The 20,000-nt window shown below is 41.9% G+C and overlaps 3 protein-coding genes and 1 long non-coding RNA gene across 4 annotated transcripts in view; 3 read left to right on the top strand and 1 right to left on the bottom strand.

Moving 5' to 3' along the window:
- The window catches only part of prtgb (protogenin homolog b (Gallus gallus)), a 21,771-nt gene extending 17,340 nt beyond the window's left edge, over positions 1–4,431 (top strand). Inside the window, exons 17-19 of the mRNA XM_048257319.1 lie at positions 293–419; positions 608–724; positions 1,313–4,431. Coding sequence (XP_048113276.1) covers positions 293–419; positions 608–724; positions 1,313–1,819 — 751 coding nt within the window. The 3' untranslated portion in view covers positions 1,820–4,431. The remainder of the gene's footprint in view (positions 1–292; positions 420–607; positions 725–1,312) is intronic.
- LOC125303536 lies at positions 3,483–5,942 on the bottom strand. The gene is made up of 4 exons (XR_007195058.1): positions 5,907–5,942; positions 5,558–5,625; positions 3,681–3,782; positions 3,483–3,573 (listed from the first exon to the last, which is right to left on the bottom strand). It is a non-coding gene; the product is annotated as an uncharacterized LOC125303536 (long non-coding RNA).
- Positions 5,943–8,910: 2,968 nt separating this feature from the next.
- rsl24d1 (ribosomal L24 domain containing 1) lies at positions 8,911–11,043 on the top strand. The gene is made up of 6 exons (XM_048257317.1): positions 8,911–9,067; positions 9,448–9,561; positions 9,652–9,724; positions 9,816–9,879; positions 10,025–10,110; positions 10,610–11,043. Exons 1-6 carry the CDS (start codon positions 8,987–8,989, stop codon positions 10,678–10,680), a joined length of 489 nt encoding a protein of 162 aa, XP_048113274.1. The 5' UTR covers positions 8,911–8,986; the 3' UTR covers positions 10,681–11,043.
- A 5,523-nt stretch (positions 11,044–16,566) lies between these two features.
- Positions 16,567–19,225, top strand: arpp19b (cAMP-regulated phosphoprotein 19b). The gene is made up of 3 exons (XM_048257318.1): positions 16,567–16,746; positions 18,011–18,133; positions 18,230–19,225. The coding sequence occupies exons 1-3, from the start codon at positions 16,687–16,689 to the stop codon at positions 18,398–18,400; spliced, it is 354 nt and encodes a 117-aa protein (XP_048113275.1). The 5' UTR covers positions 16,567–16,686; the 3' UTR covers positions 18,401–19,225.
- Positions 19,226–20,000: the final 775 nt, after the last annotated feature.

Here is a 20,000-nt window from a genome sequence, read left to right as displayed (position 1 = left end):
GAGCTATCCGTGTTGATAACCTCTCTCTCTGCCACTCTCTTCCTCTCTCCCTCCCTCTCTCTGTCACTCTCTTCCTCTCTTTCTCTGTCTCTCTCTCTCTGTCTCTCTTTCTCTGTCACTCTTCATCTTTCTCTCTTTCTGTCTCTGTCTCTCTTTCTCTCTTTCTCTCTTCCTCTGCTTCTCTGTCACTCTCTTCTCTCTCACTCTCTTGTCCTCTCTTTCTCTGTCATTCTCTTCCTCTCTCTCTCCCTCTCTCTCTCTCTCCTTCCTCATCCCTCTTTGCTTGCAGCAGGAAGTCTGCACTCGATAAACCTGCAAGGCGGCACTCTGGAGACACTGTGATCTCACCTGCTGATGGACAGCCAGAGAGTGCGGAGGTTCTGGTCCCTATGATGGGGAACCATTTCATCGACTCAAAGGTAGAACTGGAACTAGAACTAAAGAAGTGGATCAGAGATATGTTGTGTGTTGTCTAAGGGTTGTTTGAGTGCAAAGCAGCCCATATTTAACTCTGAGCTGGTGACTGTGTGTGTGTGTGTGTGTGTGTGTGTGTGTGTGTGTGTGTGTGTGTGTGTGTGTGTGTGTGTGTGTGTGTGGTGTTCTCAAGGGGGGGACTAATCTGGTGATAAACGCAGCGGGTCCGGTCATCACTGTGGGTCAGAGCAAGGGCAGGAAGTGGAGCTTCTTCATTAAAGAACAGAATCATCGATCCAGGAAGGAGAAGGTACACCAGCACCTCACCACCAGACCAGGCCATAGAGTACAACAGCACCAGTACACCAGACCACCAGACCAGGCCATAGAGTACACCAGCACCAGCACCTCACCACCAGACTAGGCCATAGAGTACACCAGCACCAGCACCTCACCACCAGACCAGGCCATAGAGTACAACAGCATCAGTACACCAGACCACCAGACCAGGCCATAGAGTACACCAGCACCAGCACCTCACCACCAGACCAGGCCATAGAGTACACCAGCACCAGCACATAAGACCAGGCCATAGAGTACACCAGCACCTCACCACCAGACCAGGCTCTAGAATACACCAGCACATCAGACCACCAGACCAGGCCATAGAGTACAGCTACACCAGCACATCAGACCACCAGACCAGGCTCTACAATGCTGCCAATGTTTGTCCTGTAGTAATGCTGAGAAGGAACAATCCCTTCTGACCCCCCCAAACCCTTCTGTCTGAACCTCTCTCCCCTCCCTTTTCTCCTTCTCTTCTCCTCCTCTCCTTCTCTTCTCCTCCTCTCCTTCTCTTCTCCTCCTCTCCTTCTCTTCTTCTCCTCTCCTCCTGCAGCCTCACACGCGTGGGTGTGTGTACAAGGCAGGGACAACCTTGTTGAGGTACGAGGAGGAGCTGACGGTAGCCAATCAGCAGCCTGTGTGTCTACGCCTGTCCTGTGGCCCGCTGGGAGACTCCGAGAGCTCGCACACCAGTGACGGCAGCCGCGAGACTGGAGACTCCGGACACTACTCCCACGAGGAGAGCAGTGAGTCGGCCGACACCTCACCGCCAGGCCCAGGAGCGCAAGAACAACAGGAGTGTCTGACGGAGGAGATGTCTGGCGAGTGTGTGTCGGAGGAGTTGTCTGGCGAGTCTTTGTCGGAAGAGATGTCTGGCGTGTGTGTGTCGAAGGAGATGTCTGGCGTGTGTGTGTCGAAGGAGATGTGCTGTACCGTGTCTATGGACAGCACTGAGGGGACTAGCTGCGCCTCCACAGTCTTCCAGCAGAGGGCAGTGGTGGTGCATGCAGGGAGCTCCTGCCACGGCCCCCCTCCCTCGACTCCTCCCCAGCACTGCTAGCCCTGCAGATGGCACTGTGGTCCACTCTAAGACTGCAGGGGGCAGTCTTCCACAGTGCTGCTAGCCCCTGCTGGGCTCAATCTAACCTCAGGAAATGGCCACTCGTTAGTGGGTGGTGGGTTCATGTAGCTTTAGACCCTCCCCAGGGGTCAGTCCACTTTATTTCACCTCATGGGGTGCCTTCGTCTCTCTGCTACTCTTCTCTTCCTCCCTACACTCGCCTAATCTCCTTTTCTGCTCCTCTTCCTCCTCCCTCTCTTCCTCCTCTTCCTCCCTTTCATCCTCCTCCTCCTCCTCCTCTACCTCTGCCTCAAGTGTTCAAGAAAAAGAGCACACGCTAAACTCTTGGCTCTGCATCCTGCTGCTGCTGCTGAATGTTGCCCAGCAGATGACCGGGAGGTGGAGTTTAGAGAAATCATGATGTGCAGTCTACTACAGAAGGCCTTTGGATGAGTTTGTCTCACAGCAGAGTTTTTTCATTAAAGTTGAAAGTGTGTGTTTGCAAGCCTGTCCTCTCCACCAGATGCGTGCCTGGTTGTGGACGCTCTGTCACTGGACAACCTTGGAGCACAGAGCCCAGTCCACACCACGACGTAACGCGGATCGGAGGGACTAGCCTGGAGTGTATGTTTTATACGTCTCACCAAAAATGAATGTCTCCAAAGAATGTCACAAATGTGAAGCTTTATGATGTGTGCTTTTACAGAGTTTATGAGCAGGGCCGGGAGGCCTATTAGCCCCTACCTGCTTAAATGTCTACCTCAGGTTACCATGGAAACAAATGAAGCTATGATATTGGTTAGGTGGTGTATGTGGCGTGGGATCATCAGCAGTATTCATTAGTGTTTTCATTGCTTCCTTGGTTACTGGCATCATTTTAAGGAATGTTTGATTGCCTAACCAAAGTCGTATTTGAGCATATAATTAATAACGTGCCATTTTCTGTTTGTTTTATTTGTAACTTGTGAACTACAGAGACATGTTTTTTTTCTCTGTATGGGAGATCCAGTTCTGTTTGTGTGATTATGTTGGTTGGGGCTTGTTTTATCAAGTCTCATGATTATGTTGGTTTGGGCTTGTTTTATCAAGTCTCATGTAGTGCTTTCTGTTGACGCTGTGTGCACGCTCCTTCAAATAGAAGGTTGTGTGTTTTTTTTTTTTATAAAGGGTGCCTGGAGTCATTCAGACCCTCATTTTGGCTTCATCTATTATTTTGGTTAAGGGGATTTGATGTGAATTTCATTATTGATAAATATTTTGTATTTGTATTGTTGTCCATTGTTTTGAACAATATGTATCTTTTAAGTGGAAGGTTTCAGTTATCGTATAATTTGGTGATCTTTTCCCTATTTTACTTTCATCTTCTTCAAAAACAACCAAAAATAGATGTTCTGAGGTTTTCAGTTCATCGATCTTTTAAAGCTTTAAATGAAGGCCTTACTGTTGAAGGTCGTGTTATTTGATTTAAATAACTCTGAATCCAAAGAATGAATGACAAGAAGCTACTCTGATGTAGAATATGCCAAAAAACTGTTCCCTCCAAAGATATCTATATTTGTGCGTATGTTGAAGTGCCAGAGGAAGCGGTAGACCTCCTGAAGTTACGACTTCCTTTAGGGCCAGGCCTGAGGGCTGAGTCCTGTTTCATTTCTTTGCCTAGTGTTTTAGATTGTAGAAACTAGTGGTGACAGATGCTACCATCCAAAGAGCTGCCTACTGCTACGCCAGAGGTTGGGCTTCCCTTGATGATAATCCTTTGAGAGACACAATGAGGGAGTGTCAATCATGCAGAGTAATTGTGTCCACTCATCTGTGTAATAGATAAAATGATGACGATCACAGGAAAAACAGCAACACTTACAGTCATGTCACCCGGCTCTGCTGGAAGGAAGCATCTTTGCAGTATTTTCTTGTGCTTCTTTACAGCAGTGTGTCCGTTTGGTTTGCAGAGGATCCGGGCGACCTTTGGTGTGCAGTGCAGCAAAATCAGTTTTATATACACTTTTAGAGACACCATAATCTATACCAAAGATTCAGTGGTCGCCACAACGTGTTGTGTGTATTCATTTGGCTTAGAACATTTTCACATATCTATATCTAAGAACGTTTTTGACTGCTAAATTGTATTTGTTTTTGAAAAGTGTTTCTGATCATATGTTGCCCAAAGAGTTCTGTTGCCAATATCATGAAATTTGAATGTACAAATGGAATGCAGTACCAGGTTCTGATCTGTGAACCCCTTTTCTGTTCATTTTTGCATTTTTATTTTATTCATTTGAGTGTGGTTTTCTGCATGATATGAAATGCCTCCCTTGGTTTCCTCCAGTGCTGTTTGCCCCTGCTGAGGGCCCCGGGGCAGTTTGGGCCCTAGGGCATAACTCTGGAGGGCCCCCAGCTCTTGAAAGGGGCAAACAGCACTCCTATCACTGTTATTATTTAAGACTGCAGCGCGGCGTGGTCTCCTGTCATTGTTATTGTTCACGATTGCTTGTGTCTCTTGTTTGTTTTCCTGTATTTTGTCTGAAAGCATTTCTCCACAAACCAATTTTTCTAAGCAAGAATTTACACAATTGATGCATTGGTGTATTGTATATGAAGTTGTTGTATCAGAAATATGTTCAGAGCATTGCACAACTTAATTAAAATATGAATTCAAATATGAATGGAAGTCTTTGTGTCCTGCCACTGTGCCACTGTGTCAGCGCAGGCATCTCTAATTTCCATCTGCTATGACCAACAGCAGACGGCCAGTCTCACACACTCTTCAGTACATTACAGTACAGCTGTTTTGCCTTTAGATTTAAAGCAATAGCATGGTTATATGCTTGATTTGGAGAAATGAAGTCAGTGATCTGTAAGCTACTGCCCTTCATATGGAAATATATAGGACATGCTGCCATTTTTAAAAAATGTAGGCCAGTAATAACGACTAATTTATCACCTTAGAAACAGAAAATAGAACAAACCTACAACGTCCGTCTATCCTTTCTTTTAATTGCCATTGATGCAAGTCTGAGAGAGAATGATTAATGCTGAACTGAGACGAAGGTTAGGTTTAAGGCCTGGAGGATTGGTGTTGGGTTAGGGTTAGGGCCTGGAGAATTGGTGTTGGGTTCGGATTAGGTTTTTTTAGGATTGGTGTTGGTGAATGACTGAAGAAACAGTAGTGATGAATCATGATCAGATGAATATGGTCACATTCTCAAATTCTCTTTATCTCTACTATCCAGAGAGAATAAATAGTTTCAGCAGAAGATATTTAGTTAACATGAAGGCATATGAAGAACATTTATCACATGAAGCCCATGCTAAACAAATGTTCAGGAGACAGCCAAGGGGAAATCCTTTACCAACCCACTCACTCGTGCCATATTGCTCAAGCATCCTTCCGACACTGCAGTGTGGACTCATTATTAGAACAAAAGGTTACACTTTTACTTGACAGTATCGACATAAGAGTGACATGACACTGTCATGACACATGAAACCTACTGTAACCCTAACCCTAACTCTAACCCTAATCCTAACTTTAACTTCACCCCTCACTTATTTATCACCAATATCCATAGTCACTGTTCTGCACCCATTAACCCTTTAAATTTAGACACTCCCAATTTAGTTTATGCTATCACCTGCACTTACTGTCACATGCTGTACATTGGGGAAACTGGACATACACTAAGCACACGCCTCAAACAACATCTGCACAACATACACAAAAATACACTCAACACTTACCTCGTCACACACTTTCAGACGCACAACATCACACATTTGAGGGTCTGTGGCCTTGAAGGGAACCCAGGCTGGACCGTTGTACAGAGGAAAAGAGCAGAGAGATTGTGGATTTTAAAACTTCAAACATTACACCCAAAAGGTTTTAATGAAAAATTAAAGGGAAACTTGGCAGGATTTCCCCCTCTGCTGGAGAAATTGTGCATTATGCTATTTCAAACTGTGGGAAAAGGTAATGATAAAGCACATGGATTTGTTTACAAGCTAGCGAACGGTTAGCATAAGTTTGGCAGAACTATGTGGATGTTACAAGGTAAGAAACACGATTTAAAACTAGTTTCTTGTTTCTCACTTCTCTTTCCGGGACGGTAGTCTCAATGTTGCAAGGTTGGTTTTCCGCCTGAGGACGCTAGGCGCAGCGGGGAAAGTCACAATTTTCACCGGAATAGGTCATTTAACCATCCAAATGATTTCTAAACTGGTTTATTACGTTGAAATAGTTGCCAAGTCCCCCTTTAAATTAAAGTTTTAAACCTTTTTTGGTCTTTTTTATAACTCCTCTCTTTTATCTCTTCTTTTTAACTTTTATTTTATTTTATTTTACTTTTAGATGGGATTAGTGGGGCGGGGACAACTGGCCAGTGCATAATGGTCAAAACAACCACTCACCAAAACTAATTTTAATTCTAATTTCCTAATCCTAACTTTAACTTGTTATGACAAAAACCGAATGTCACTTAACAACAGAAGCGTTATGTCATAAACGTTTATGACTTGTTTATGACATGTTCATGACAGTGTCATGTCACTCTTATGTAGACACTGTCAAGTAAACTGTAACTGAACAAAACACAGGTAGGTCATCTAAGCAGAACTCCCTTGAACTCCCAGAACTCCCTTGTTTGTACAGTCTAAGAACTTACCAACTGTGTCACAGTATGGTATGGCAACTGCTCTGCCTCCGACAAGGTGTCCATGACCATGGCAACCTTGACGGTTTGCCCCTCAACAGATCCCACCCATAGTGTGGCCATACATAGCTATATTCATAGCTCTTCATACTATTCATCACATACTCTTATTTTTACTACTCTTATTATGTTACTGTGTCTGCACCACAATGGTACTGTTACCACACTGCACATAACTGTACATACTGTACATATCTGTCTTTGCAGTTCATACTGAATATCCATATTTATGTTTATTATATATATTCTGCTTATAATATATTCTGTTAATACACTGCATATATCTTTATTATTCTTGCTACTCTTATAATGTTACTGCTAATACACATATTTATATTTAACTTATATTACTGTAAACGCTAGCTTTCCTTGAATTTCCCCTTGGGGATCAATAAAGTATCTATCTAACCACCTTCTGTAAACCAGTAGACCTACTACTGTCTACACTGCACTATTTATCTGTATATCACATTGCACTTTTCTTTTTGCACTTCTGGTTAGACGCAAACTATGGCAAGCGATTTTAACATTTACCCGCTAAGTTTGACTATCTGGAATTGACATTGTAGATATCAACAATGTCTTTCTGACTAGTCGCAATTACATTTTGGATAGTTGGAATTGTCATTCAAGATATCTGTAACGTAATTGTGACTATAGTCGAGACGTCAGATAGAGATATCTGTAATTTAGTTTTGACTAGGCAAAACTGAATTACAGATATCTGTCATCACGTCATTGAAAACAACATTCAACTCATCACACATCTTAAATGACAATTGCAAATATCTTTAATTCAGTTTTGACTAGGCAGAATGAAAGGTGAAGATATCTCAAATGTCATTATGACTAGTGCAAATTATTGTGCAAGACGTTGCTCTTTAGATCCGTAGCAGAGCCTGTCTACTTATTAGACATTCTCTGTCCATAGGCTAATTTCCCCTCCCCAACATAATCGAAGAAGAAGTGGGCTTATTTCCTTATTTCTATGAATGAAAGAAGAAGAAGCAGTCATGGCTGTAATGTCTTGACATCTAAAATAACGAAAACTCAGGGACACGTGTGGTTTATTAGACTCTCACGTTATCAACTGGCTTTATCTCTGTTTCGTAGCCTACATAAATTAGTAGGCCTAGGCTATGGTGTTGGCTGTAGGCTAATCGAAAAAATCAAAGCAACATTAAATCATCAATTCTTGCTGCCAGCTCCTGTCTTGCATAGGCTGCAGAATTAAAAAGACGATTAAAAACTCCTTCGCCCTCTGGCTGCTCTGACATGATGCTAATTAGTACTAATTACAAAGTTAACAGTTAACAGGTGCTATGTGATTTGATGATTTGAACAACACGCTCTGCTCCCGCCTAAAGTGGGATGCGGGCCTAGTTTGCATAGCAATACAGATATCTCTAACGTCATTTTGCCTAGTCAAAACTCTAATTCAAGATATCTATAATTACATTTTGACTAGGCAGACTAGATATCTCCAATTTCAGAAATCTCTAATCAAAACTCATTCAAGATATCTATAACTTGATAATAGATATCTACAATCAAATTATGACTATCCCTAACTCCAGTTTGAGATGTCTACAACGTCATTTTGACTAGTCATAATTCCATTTACAGATATCTACAATGTAATTTTGCCTAGTCAAAACTTAATTCAAGATATCTGAAAAGGAACATGTAGATATCTTGAATTGAGGTGAATTAAAGATATCTTCAACTGGAGTTATGACTAGTCAGAATCAAATTGTAGATATCTCTAACTGGAATTGTAGATATCCGTAATGATAAACCCCATAGAAATTAATGGCAAATGTGGCTTCATTTGTCCTAGGAAGAATTCAATTGTGGATATCTAAAATGTTCGTTTTGACTAGGCAAAACTGAATTACAGAAATCTGCAATACATATCCAGTCTAGCGGATAAATGTTAAAATCGCTTGCCATACATGGAGCCCGTCTACGGAGAGCCTCCCCACTCTCTATTAATCCCATACAAACCGAATTTGGCTGCAGTTCACCAGAGTTAACCTAGATGGCGATCGCGGGCGAGTCCAAAATACATGGGGTCCTATGGAGCTACATGGCTAAATTCGCTCGCGGGCGAGTCCAGAATGAATGGAGGTCTATGGAGCTGTACCCCTCATAATCCACTTTTCTCGGGATATAATTTTTTTTCAAATAATTTGAATATTGTATTCGAAAGGGGAGGCAAAGACAATACAAAGACAATATACAGACAATACAGAGGCACTGAGCCTCTGCCCTGGCACTTTCAATGTTGCAGATCATCCACAGGAAACTACCACACCGACAGGCGGCAGTGATTACTCGTATAGACCATTCCATGGACCAGTCTTACAAGAGGAAATGACTTTGTGACGCACATCCGGAACAGAGGGACACATGGAGGAATAAACATCGTGAGCTGTTTCGCGGACAGTAATCCGAAAAAATGCGTATTGAAAAGTGTTATTTTTGTTCAGGACCGGTTTACCCGGGCCATGGAATGATGTTTGTTCGGAACGACTGCAAGGTATTTCTTTAATTCTATACATTTTTGTTGCTTCTCTTGATCACTTGATCAACGTGGGCAGTGGGCACGATTACGTTAGCTTACAGGCTAATGAGTTAAGCTAGCTTTTACTTATGTCGTCGTGTATGCATTTTGCAAGTATCAGTCAATGTTTCTACTGTCTTTATTAATCTTAACTTTGTGATCAGTAAAAGTACTTATTTTAAATCGAACTAAATATGAAACTCGCACTGTCTGTGTGCAATAAATTCAGACCAACTGTTAGGAAGGTAACGTTATTCCCTATGATGAAACCATAACCTGTATAAGATGAAACACTGATGTTAACTGGAAACCGTGGGCCTAACCTGTTAATGTACCGTTGTTTTTTTTATCGTCAGGTGTTTCGATTTTGTAAATCAAAATGTCACAAGAGCTTTAAGAAGAAGCGCAATCCAAGAAAGACCAGGTGGACCAAAGCTTTCAGAAAAGCGTCTGGTAAAGAGTTGACAGTGGTGAGTAACGTTACTTGACAGTTAAGATGGTCAACAGTGGGCAGATATTTCAGCCCAGTTGTTCTAACAACATGTTTTGTTCCATAACAGGATAACGCACTGGAGTTTGAGAAGCGCAGAAATATGCCTGTGAAATATAAGAGGGAACTCTGGAACAAGACGGGTAATTGCCTTTATTTGTGTTCATTTCCATTATGACTTAATACCTTCTCAAATTCATTGACCTGGTTGTATAATTAACTCCTTTCCTACAGTGGAAGCAATGAAGAAGGTGGAAGACATCAAACGCAAACGACAGGCCCGCTTCATCATAAATAGGTGAGTGTAGGCTTGGAATGTCACACAGCTGATTCACTGATACCCATGAGCACTCTGTGTCTGCTCAAGTGTGGATATGGATAGTTGTTATTAAAAGGAAATGGCTCAATGGCATGTTAATTCGAGTGAATTATTTTGAATACAGACTGAAGAAGGGGAAGGTGCTGGAGAAGGAAATGGATATCCAGGAAGTCAAGAAAAACATCCACCTTATCAAAGCCCCACATGCCGGTATGTGTAACCTGTCTTGTAATGGGTTCAACCTAGCTTTAAAGCAACATGATGTGGTTATTAACCCCTTAACCTAATGTCTTCAAACATTTTGATGCCACATTGAATAATACATTGGAGAATGAATCTCAGACACTGCTGATGTGTGCAAAGAATGGCTGGTATTGCACTATGTAACGCTTTTGTTGTGGCTAGGAGCACAACCCCTTTCATTGGTTTTAATGAAAGTTAGGGAAATGAAAAGGATAATTATTACATTGTTCTACTTTACTGTCATACTCTATCAAGGAAGTTGATTTTCTTCCAAAGCTGTGCAGTGCCAGCTGGAAAAAGGAAATTGATAACTTGGAAAGGGAATGTTGAAGTGATCACCAAGTGCAATTTACATGTATTTAATGGTCACAGCACTGTGGTATTTTGGGGCATTTCTGTACATGTAGGTCCTTGTTTACGTTGTGTTCATTGAATTTTCATTGAATTCTGCTGTTTTCTTCCATAGGAAAAGCCAAGGCAATGGAAGACAAGATGGTTCAGAAATTGCAAGAAGACGTGGAAATGGATGATGACTGAGGAGGAAATGTTTTGGTACTGGGATGCTCCTGGCTTTACAGGCTGTACAGATGCCCCTCTGCATTGCCCATCTGAGACTCGAGAGACTGTGTTTGCGAGTGATATTGTGTACCCTATATACCACGCTATGTACAACTTCAGCATTCTCTCATGCTTGAGAGTGGGAGAAGACAGTATCTTGGACAGACAGAATTGCTTGTGCTCTAATTAGTTAGAGATGAAATGTCTCCAGTAACCTTTCTATTGGTTTAATGAGGTATTCTATTTGTTGTCCATTTGTTTTGTGTGCATCATTTAACAATAGTACATCTCTGCTTTAAAAGAAAGTGCTATGTTCTTTTACAAATAAATATTATGGCTGTGGTCTGTCTTGCCATCACACTTTATGGTTGTTATACGTTCATAATATTGTCATAACAATCATTATGTTAAGCCCGTCTAACGACTCTATACACGATTTGATTGGCCTGATAGAAGTTTGATTTTTCGAGCTCACAAGCCAACGGAGAGTTGCTAGACTAGCAATGTATGTAGTAAATGTAATTTGCTGCCGCTAGGGTGCGTCTAGATTTCTAGACTATAGCCAAAGTATCTGACCAAATATTTGGCACTAGCAAGCCGTTTCCCACAGAGGTAGTTGCTATCACCCAGGATGAGCTGCAAGGGGTATAACTGAAATTTAAGTTCAGAGAAGCCATGGTTTTAGTTGTAATCGGTAGCTGGCAGAGCTGAGGCGCATGCAAGGGGAACTCAAATTCAAGCTGAAGGAAGCTAAGGAGGATTACAGAAAGAAGGTGGAACAGAAGCTGCAGGAAAACAACTTGAAGGAGACATGGGACTGCATGAAGGTTATCACTGGCCTGAAGAACAGCAGCTCTGTGGAGGGGGACCTGGACAGGGCGAACCAGTTGAACCACTTCTACAACAGGTTTGACTGCCCTGCTCCAGCTCCAATGGCGGTGGTCTGTCCACCAGCCCCCACCCTCACACCCTCTCAATACCAGTGCAACACTCACCTCCATAATCACAGGCTATCGTACCCCCACCATCACTGGATTTTGCACCCCTCCCCTGGTGATCACGAACAATGAGGTGACAACAACCTCATAGTCCAGTCATTTTAAGCCAAAATAGGAGTCAAGGTTGAACAAATTGCAACACAAGCAAACTTAACTGATTTTGAATTTTCAATATGTCCTGAGTAAGGGGAAAAAAGCCCCGAAGAATACCAATAGGGGAAAGTTTCGAAAAAGACCCAAATATACCCTATTCATGCGCCTATACAGTATTTTTCTCACGTGAATAGGGGGAAAAAATTAACCTTCACATATCACCATGAAAATTACTGAGTTGATTACTTACATCAAGACAAACAAAAAATGTATTATACATTTTTTGAAATTGTTTGTTAACATGGGCAAACAGGGCATAATGTAATTACGTATAGTTAATTTATAAATATCACAACGGAGCTAATAGTCCAGGCAAAGGTCTGACCCAAAACTAATTGCAACAGAATTTATTGTCACATTTTTATATTTCAATTGGTGATCTTTACACCATAGTAAAAGACCATGAAAATCCAGTTGGTGGAAATATGTTAAAATGAGGGTTGTTTTATGCATTATTCTTCAGCAAATACTGACAAAACTGTAATTAGAATGTTGTAGAATACACATTCTAAAGAATATCTGACTTAACATGGAATTTTAGAATCTTGCATTGTTGAGGAACATTCTTTTATTTTCAAAGAGTGAATTCCTTTGGCTTATTTCAGACTGGATTGTTGCAAAATTGGTGTCTATTTTTACATTGTGGCCCTTTGAATCAATGGAAATGGTTGTTGAATCTTTAAATAGAGCCAAGTGGGTTTTTTGCATGTAAGTGTTCCACAATGTGTAATCTGTACAAACACATAGTTAGGCATTATTCAGCCTAGGAAAGTGGTTTTGGTGTTTACGTAATCTGATTTAGAGGTCACTAAAACATACAGTATATCACACTAAAGTATCAGTCCATCATTTTGCAAGTCTTATAGTAATTGACCTCTTGCCCAGGGGTGACTGATATACTGTCTGTCCAATCAGAGGGGCCTGTATGATGCCCCTTTACTTTGCACAATTTTTGTCTAAAACACTAATCGGACAGCACAGTATGTTTATGTTAGTGAATGCAGGAAAATTGTGAAGGCAAAGTTGAAGATGGATATGATCATGTCCTAATTCGACAGAAGGGTGCAGATGGGATAACTGCAGTTAGCCTCCAAAAATTGTTGTGACATCTGGCGAAAATGCTATACTAATAAATATAGTTTAAGATTAATAATTAACAATGCATGCCTATGCATGGGTCATGGTTTTACCAAAGACATAGAACAGTCAAAACTATACATATTCTAAAAGTATATGCACTGTACATGAAATATAGCATCAATCAACTTATGTCCCATCTTTCTCTATACCATGCATAACAGATACTCCTCTATTCTGTATAGGCGAATCAATTGAACAGCTGATACATTTTGGCCTGCACTATTAAGGGAAACAAATTAAACACCCTAAACTATATATTTTCTATAAGCATATACCCTCTAGAGGAGATATAACACAATTTAAGACATTTCCCATCTTCCTCTATGCCATGCAAAATACAATGCCCTCTATTCAGTAAAGGCGAATCTAGTGTAAAGTGGATACATTTTGGCCTATACTGTCCAGGGAAAACAAATTAAACACCATAAACCATATATTTTCTATAAGCATATACCCTCCGGAGGAGATATAACACCATTTAAGACATTTCCCATCTTCCTCTATGCCATGCACAATACATTGCCCTCTATTCTGTAAAGGCGAATCTAGTGTAAAGTGGATACATTTTGGCCTACACTGTCCAGGCAAAACAAATTAAACACCATAAACTATATATTTTCTATAAGCAAATACCCTCTAGATGAGATATAATACCAGTTAAGACATGTATTATCTTCCTCCATGCCTTGGACAATTTGTTTGTCAAATGTTGCAATTAGTTTTGGGTCACTATATATTAGCTATACATAATTACATTATGCCCTGTTTGCCCATGTTAACAAACAATTTCAAAAAACTTATAATACATTTTTTGATGTAAGCATCTTGATGTAAGTAATCAACTCAGTAATTTTCATGGTGATATGTGAAGGTTAATTTTTTTCCCCTATTTGCGTGAGACAAATACTGTATAGGCGCATGAATAGGGTATATTTAGGTCTTTTTCTAAACTTTCCCCTATTGGGATTCTTCGGGGCTTTTTTTCCCTTACTCAGGACATATTGAGGATACAAAATCAGTTAAGTTTGCTTGTGTTGCAATTTGTTCAACCCTTTCTCCTAAAATGACTGGACTATCAGTCAACAGCCATCAGACACACAGATCCCAGATGCACCCCTCCCCCTCCCCTCCCCTTACACCCCTCACCATTAAAACAGATCAAGTGACAGTCCAATTTGAGAAATTGCGCAGCAATAAAGCAGCGGGGCCTGACAGACTGTGTCCAAGGCTACTCAAGGCCTGTGCTGCTGAACTGGGGGAGCCACTGAAGCACATCTTCAACTTGAGCCTACGCCTTCCATCACTGTGGAAGACATCATGTCTTACCCCTGTCCCTAAGAAGCCACACCCTAGTGAGCTTAATGACTACAGACCTGTCGCTCTTACATCACATGTGATGAAGACAATGGAGCGATTGGTCTTAGGCATGCTCAGACCCCAGGTACGCCATGCACTAGACCCGTTACAGTTTGCATACCAGGAGAAAGTGGGCGTGGACGATGCCATCACTTATCTTCTACACAGGACACATTCCCACCTAGACAAGGGGAAAAGTGCTGTGAGAATCATGTTCTTTGATTTCTCAAGTGCTTTTAACACCATCCAGCCCCTCAGATTGGGAGACAAGCTCTTGCAGATGGGTGTGGACGCTCACCTGGTAACCTGGATTACAGATTACCTGACCGAGCGACCACAGTTTGTCAGACTGAAGAACTGTCTCTCTGACACTGTGATCTGCAGCACCGAGGAGCCACAGGGAACTGTGCTCTCTCCAGTCCTGTTCACCCTGTACACATCTGACTTCTGCTACAACACCGAGTCATGCCACATGCAGAAGTTTTCTGATGATACTGCAATTGTGGGGTGTATCAGGAACGGGCAGGAGGAGGAGTACAGAAGCCTGGTGAAGGACTTTGTGCAATGGTGCAAACTCAATCATCTTCAACTTAACACTTCAAAGAACAAGGAGATGGTGGTGGATTTCCGCAGGTCTAAGCCCACTCTGCTACCAGTCCACGTTGATGGGGTCAATGTGGAGGTGGTTAGCACCTACAAGTATCTGGGTCTCCACCTGGACAATAAACTGGACTGGTCAGCCAACACTGATGCACTCTACAAGAAAGGGCAGAGCAGGCTGTACTTCCTGAGGAGGCTGCGGTCCTTCAATGTGTGCAGTAAGCTCCTCAGGATGTTCTACCAGTCTGTTGTTGCCAGCGTCCTCTTCTAGTGTGTTGGGGAGGAAGCACAAGGAAGAAGGACGCGGGGCGAATTGACAGGCTGGTAAGGAAAGCTGGCTCTGTAGTGGGAGCTGAACTGGAGTGCATCACTTCACTATATCAGACAAAAGGACCCTGAACAAACTGATCAACATCTTGGACAATGAGTGTCACCCACTCCACAGCACTATTCTTAAGCAGAAGAGCCTGATCAGCTGGAGACTTCGCTCACTGCCTTGCACAACGGACAGACTGAGAAAGTCATTTGTCCCCAGGGCCATTGAACTGTTCAATGCCTCACTTAAGGGAAGAGGAGAGATAGACTTCTCTGCATAGTCTGTCTGCCTCTTCACCCCCTCCATGTTTGGTACTGTCTGTCCACTAGCCACTTGTACCACTGTCTTTATGCCTCACTGTTTGCGTGCTATATTAGCACATTAGCACATATGCATAACCTCCCCCTCCATGCCACAGCCGAACTGTGGCCACACTTATTTTCTTAAATAGTTAAATATATAGATATATAGACTTTACTTTACTTTATTTCTGCATTGTTGCACTGTTGACTTACTCCTTTGCACTATCACCATGACAAATATCACCATTGCACTACCACCATGACACTCATTCACACAGAGCACCTTAGAGCACCTTACCATACCTTACTATGCACAGAGAATCACAGGCTCAGTCCCTGCCTCAGTCATTGCAAGCGCCTCTGATTTATTAATCACCACTATGTGGATACTGTTTTTAGAATTGATTTAGATTAAGCGTTAGTATAATTTCTATTTTTGTAATTTGTATTTTAGTATATTTGTATATATTGTATTAAGTGTTAGTATAATTTGTATTTTAGTATATTTAGTCAATTACAATACATTTGTATTGTAATTTGTATTTTAGTATATTTAGCATATTTTTTATCTTCTACTGTCCTTACTGCTTAGTTGTGTTTTTATATTATATACTTTAATTACTCTTTCTGCTGTTAAAGAATGTGTTTGTGTTGGATGTATGCTGCTGAGACCTTGAATTTCCCCTGGGGATCAATAAAGTATCTATCTATCTAGCTAGCTAGCTAGCTGCAGGACATGCTGTTGAAACGCACAGCTGAGTTTCCGTTTGATCTGAATATTCCATTGGGATACGAGTGCCAGAGCTCCCCGAACACTATCTTGCCCTCACCACGCGGGCTATCAATGTATAGCTCTGGTTTATTATAATGCTTTAAAAAATGTTTACAGGAATAGTGTAGCATAGCATACGGTCGTAAGGCGTCTGTTTCGAACAGACTTCCTCTACGATGAAACGTCATGACGTAGAAAATGGGCGGCCATTAGTACGCGTAAAATTCAATGCATTGACTGATTGGCGTGGATAGCGGGATTCAGTCTGGATTCAGTGTGTGCTGCGAGGTGACATCAGTCCCGCTTTGTTGTATTTTAGTGCTGCTTCTGTTTATACGTGTAGTTAAGATGTCCACAGAAGCTGAAGAAGTTAAAGCAACCGAAGAACCAACTACGGAGGAACAGCAGGTTAGAGCTTACCAGAAAACTCATGTAAAAGAATATCAATCTAGCGAGCTAACTAGCTAACGAAAATGTTAGCTTGTCAGGGCTGTCATGCTAGCTATGATTAGACACCTGAAGTTCAAAAGTGTATGGTCGACAGTGGCAGTGATGATTTGACAAGTAGCCCGAAAGGTCTCAAATGAAGACAAGATACATTTTGTGGTAACGTTACCATTTTAAAACGTTTATCAGGTTCAGCAGGTTTAGCTGCCGTTGCTTTGATCCGGTAACGCTAACGCTGGAGAACTCAAAGCTATGCAATTTAGCAATCCTATAAAATCTGTTGATAATTGTTTGATAAGTTTAGCTTTTGGTATATTAATGTTAATGAACTCTATTTGTCAATCCATTACGGTTGCTTACGTTCGCCCCATGATGATCACCGCAAATGTAGGTGGAATGGAAACATGATTTTGTATGTGAGCAAAATGACACAAACGTTACAGCTAAGGCTAGTTGGATGCCAGGGCAACCCCGTTTGTATTTTTGTTGCGGTCAATCCATGAAATACCTGGCTTTTACTGTCTATGGGCTGAACACACATGACAATGTTTCTGTCAATTAGCCTATTTGGAAAGTGTTTTATTTGTAAAGAATATTTAACGTCTCATATCTGTCATGGCCTACGCTGCAGAAAATAAAAATGGCCAAAGAATCAGAATGCTACATGTCAATGTAGCAAATCGATGAAGAATCGGAATATCAATTTGTGTTGATTATTGTTTTTGCCTGCTCAGCCAAGTTGTTAAAGTACCAGTCTAAGCGGTGTGTATGACCTTTGTCAATAGGTTGAGAATTGCCACAGAGATGACTATATGATACTACCACGACATTTGGGCCACTATACAATATTATTGCAATTCTTTGTTTTTTGATGGTCAGTATTGCCATTCGACTCTGCCATACATCAGGATTTATTTCTACCATAATTCAAAATGGACTCATACGAAGTTGTATGCCATATTGTGGACTTCAGAAGTAAATACATGTATCAATATAAAATGTAAATAATAATGTTAAGTAAATAAATATTGTGATACTTGGTACAACAGTGATATGTGTAGTGTAGAACGGGAAGATCAAGTCGACACCCAGAATTCAGTCCAGAGGTCCCGGCTGCGCATGAGCAGCCCTGTCAGGAACCAAGTTGCTGCTCTCTCCGTGACCCTGATGGACTGGTGGTGGACTAATGATGGCTCTGGTGCTGATGTTCTGACCTGTGTTTCAGGAAATGGACGATACGGTAGCGAGTCCAGAGAAGACGGAGGAGGCCAAGCTGAAGGCCAGGTACCCCCACTTGGGCGCCAAACCGGGGGGTTCTGACCTGCTCCGCAAGCGGCTACAGAAGGGCGTAAGTGGCTAGGCTACTGAGATGTCAGTCAAGACCAGCCAGTGATGATTCAGTTTGTCCTTTCTCATGTCTGGTGTGTTTATTTTCTCCTCACAGCAAAAATATTTCGACTCGGGTGATTACAACATGGCCAAAGCCAAGATGAAGAACAAGCAGCTCCCTGCGGCCACCACAGAGAAGGCGGAAATCACTGGCGAACATATCCCCACCCCCCAGGACCTCCCGCAGCGCAAGACCTCCCTCATGGCCAGCAAGCTGGCTGGCTGAAACCAGCTCCTATTACACCTGCGCCTCATTGTTTTTCCTCTCTTCCTCCCTTCTCCTCTCCCCGTCCTCTGCCCTTTACTCTGCTGTCTCTCCTCCTCCTCTCTTCCTGTCCCCCCCCACTTCCTCCCCCTCTCCTGCACAAGTGCTCTGAGCTGTGGGGAAGCAGACCAACTTCACCAGTGGTGACCAGTGCCCCCAGTCCTGTTGACCAGCGCCGCTTGAGAATGATGTTATCAGCATGAATCGGCTGTAAAAGAGCCTTCTGTACTGTAGATGTGGTGGTGAGGTGTTTGTATCATATTTTGTTATGATAGAATGAAGGCAAGAATGAAGGCTCTGTATGTTTAGTGTTTTAAAGTTGTAGGCTAATTCCTGAAGATGTCGTCTGCATTATGAGACTTCTACCTGGTTGTATCTCACGGATCCTCTGCGCACGTGTCCGCCTCTCCGACTGCTGTGAGGTGTCGGTTCCTTTCCCATCTCTGATTGATGCTGTGAGGTGTCGGTTCCTTTCCATCTCCACCTGGGAGCGTTTATACTGAAGCCCACAGGCACTCTGAGCCTGCTCTCTCCCTCTCCAGTCACTCCACCTAGAAATGGCCTTAAACCATCACCGCCTGCGGTATCTTGGGCAATATTTGTCCCTCTGTGCGTCCGATCCGGAGTGTGTCCACTACGCTGTGCTTCAACTGAAAACAGCGCCAGTTCCTTTCGGTTGCCTGGAAACTTGTTAGAGAATGAACTCAGAGGTGTGCACATGCATTTACTGTCACATTTGTGCCAATGTTTTTGTAAATAAAATAATAAAATAGTTTTTGCACTATACTCCATTTGTTCAGCGTCATTTAAGTAATTAAAACGTTTGACTTCAGGCTTAATGACAACTGCTTGAGTGATACTGCTGTCATCAGCAGAAAGCTTAATGTATCCTGTGTAAGAAGTGATGAACTATATGCTATATATGAAACTGAATAGAAAGTGTGATTAAAGCATCATCTGAACAGTCAACAGTGACCTGCTCAGACATCCTTTCATTGTTCTGCTCCTCAAATGTCAAATCATCTGTATTTTCATTTTATGTTATGTATATGTTTTAATATACCTTTTTGAATAAGTAATTCCGCTTTGCATTAGAATGGAATATTTTGCAGGCCAGGTTTAGCTCTGGTGGCATACAGCTGTCCCGTTATGCCTAAAGACATTTCCAAAGCTCCCTGCTTAAAATACCCTATTCACTGGCACCATGGGTATATTTATGGTATTGGGCAAAGCCACATACAGTATTACAATGATAGTTAAAAAGCCTACATTGAGCATAATAATAACTAATGATGTCAACAATGAAAATAATATGAAAATTTTTCATAATAAAAAAAAAAACATACAAACTATAACGCTATAAGAGACCTATTAAAGTGCAAGCTTGAACAATGAGTCTTTAAACGTCTCTTGAAAGTCCAAGTATCAGTACAAACTATCTTTGAAGCATTAGACTACAACTTGACTGAGGTTGCATGGTGGTTGTCATTGCAGGAAGTGGATTTGTAGAACAGCTGACATACCTTTTAAGTTCATATTTCCTCCACCGGGAGACGCTTTT

Source organism: Alosa alosa, chromosome 11, assembly GCF_017589495.1.
Source record: "Alosa alosa isolate M-15738 ecotype Scorff River chromosome 11, AALO_Geno_1.1, whole genome shotgun sequence".
NCBI lineage: Eukaryota > Metazoa > Chordata > Actinopteri > Clupeiformes > Clupeidae > Alosa > Alosa alosa.
This window is presented reverse-complemented; position numbering and strand designations above follow the sequence as displayed.

Coding starts and splice junctions, on each gene's coding strand:
- rsl24d1 (XM_048257317.1), top strand. CDS start 8,987: ATGCGTATTGAAAAGTGTTATTTTTGTTCAGGACCGGTTTACCCGGGC. Junction 9,880..10,024: donor GCCCGCTTCATCATAAATAG/GTGAGTGTAGGC, acceptor TTTTGAATACAG/ACTGAAGAAGGGGAAGGTGC. Junction 10,111..10,609: donor TATCAAAGCCCCACATGCCG/GTATGTGTAACC, acceptor TTTCTTCCATAG/GAAAAGCCAAGGCAATGGAA.
- arpp19b (XM_048257318.1), top strand. CDS start 16,687: ATGTCCACAGAAGCTGAAGAAGTTAAAGCAACCGAAGAACCAACTACG. Junction 16,747..18,010: donor CAACTACGGAGGAACAGCAG/GTTAGAGCTTAC, acceptor CCTGTGTTTCAG/GAAATGGACGATACGGTAGC. Junction 18,134..18,229: donor GCAAGCGGCTACAGAAGGGC/GTAAGTGGCTAG, acceptor TTCTCCTCACAG/CAAAAATATTTCGACTCGGG.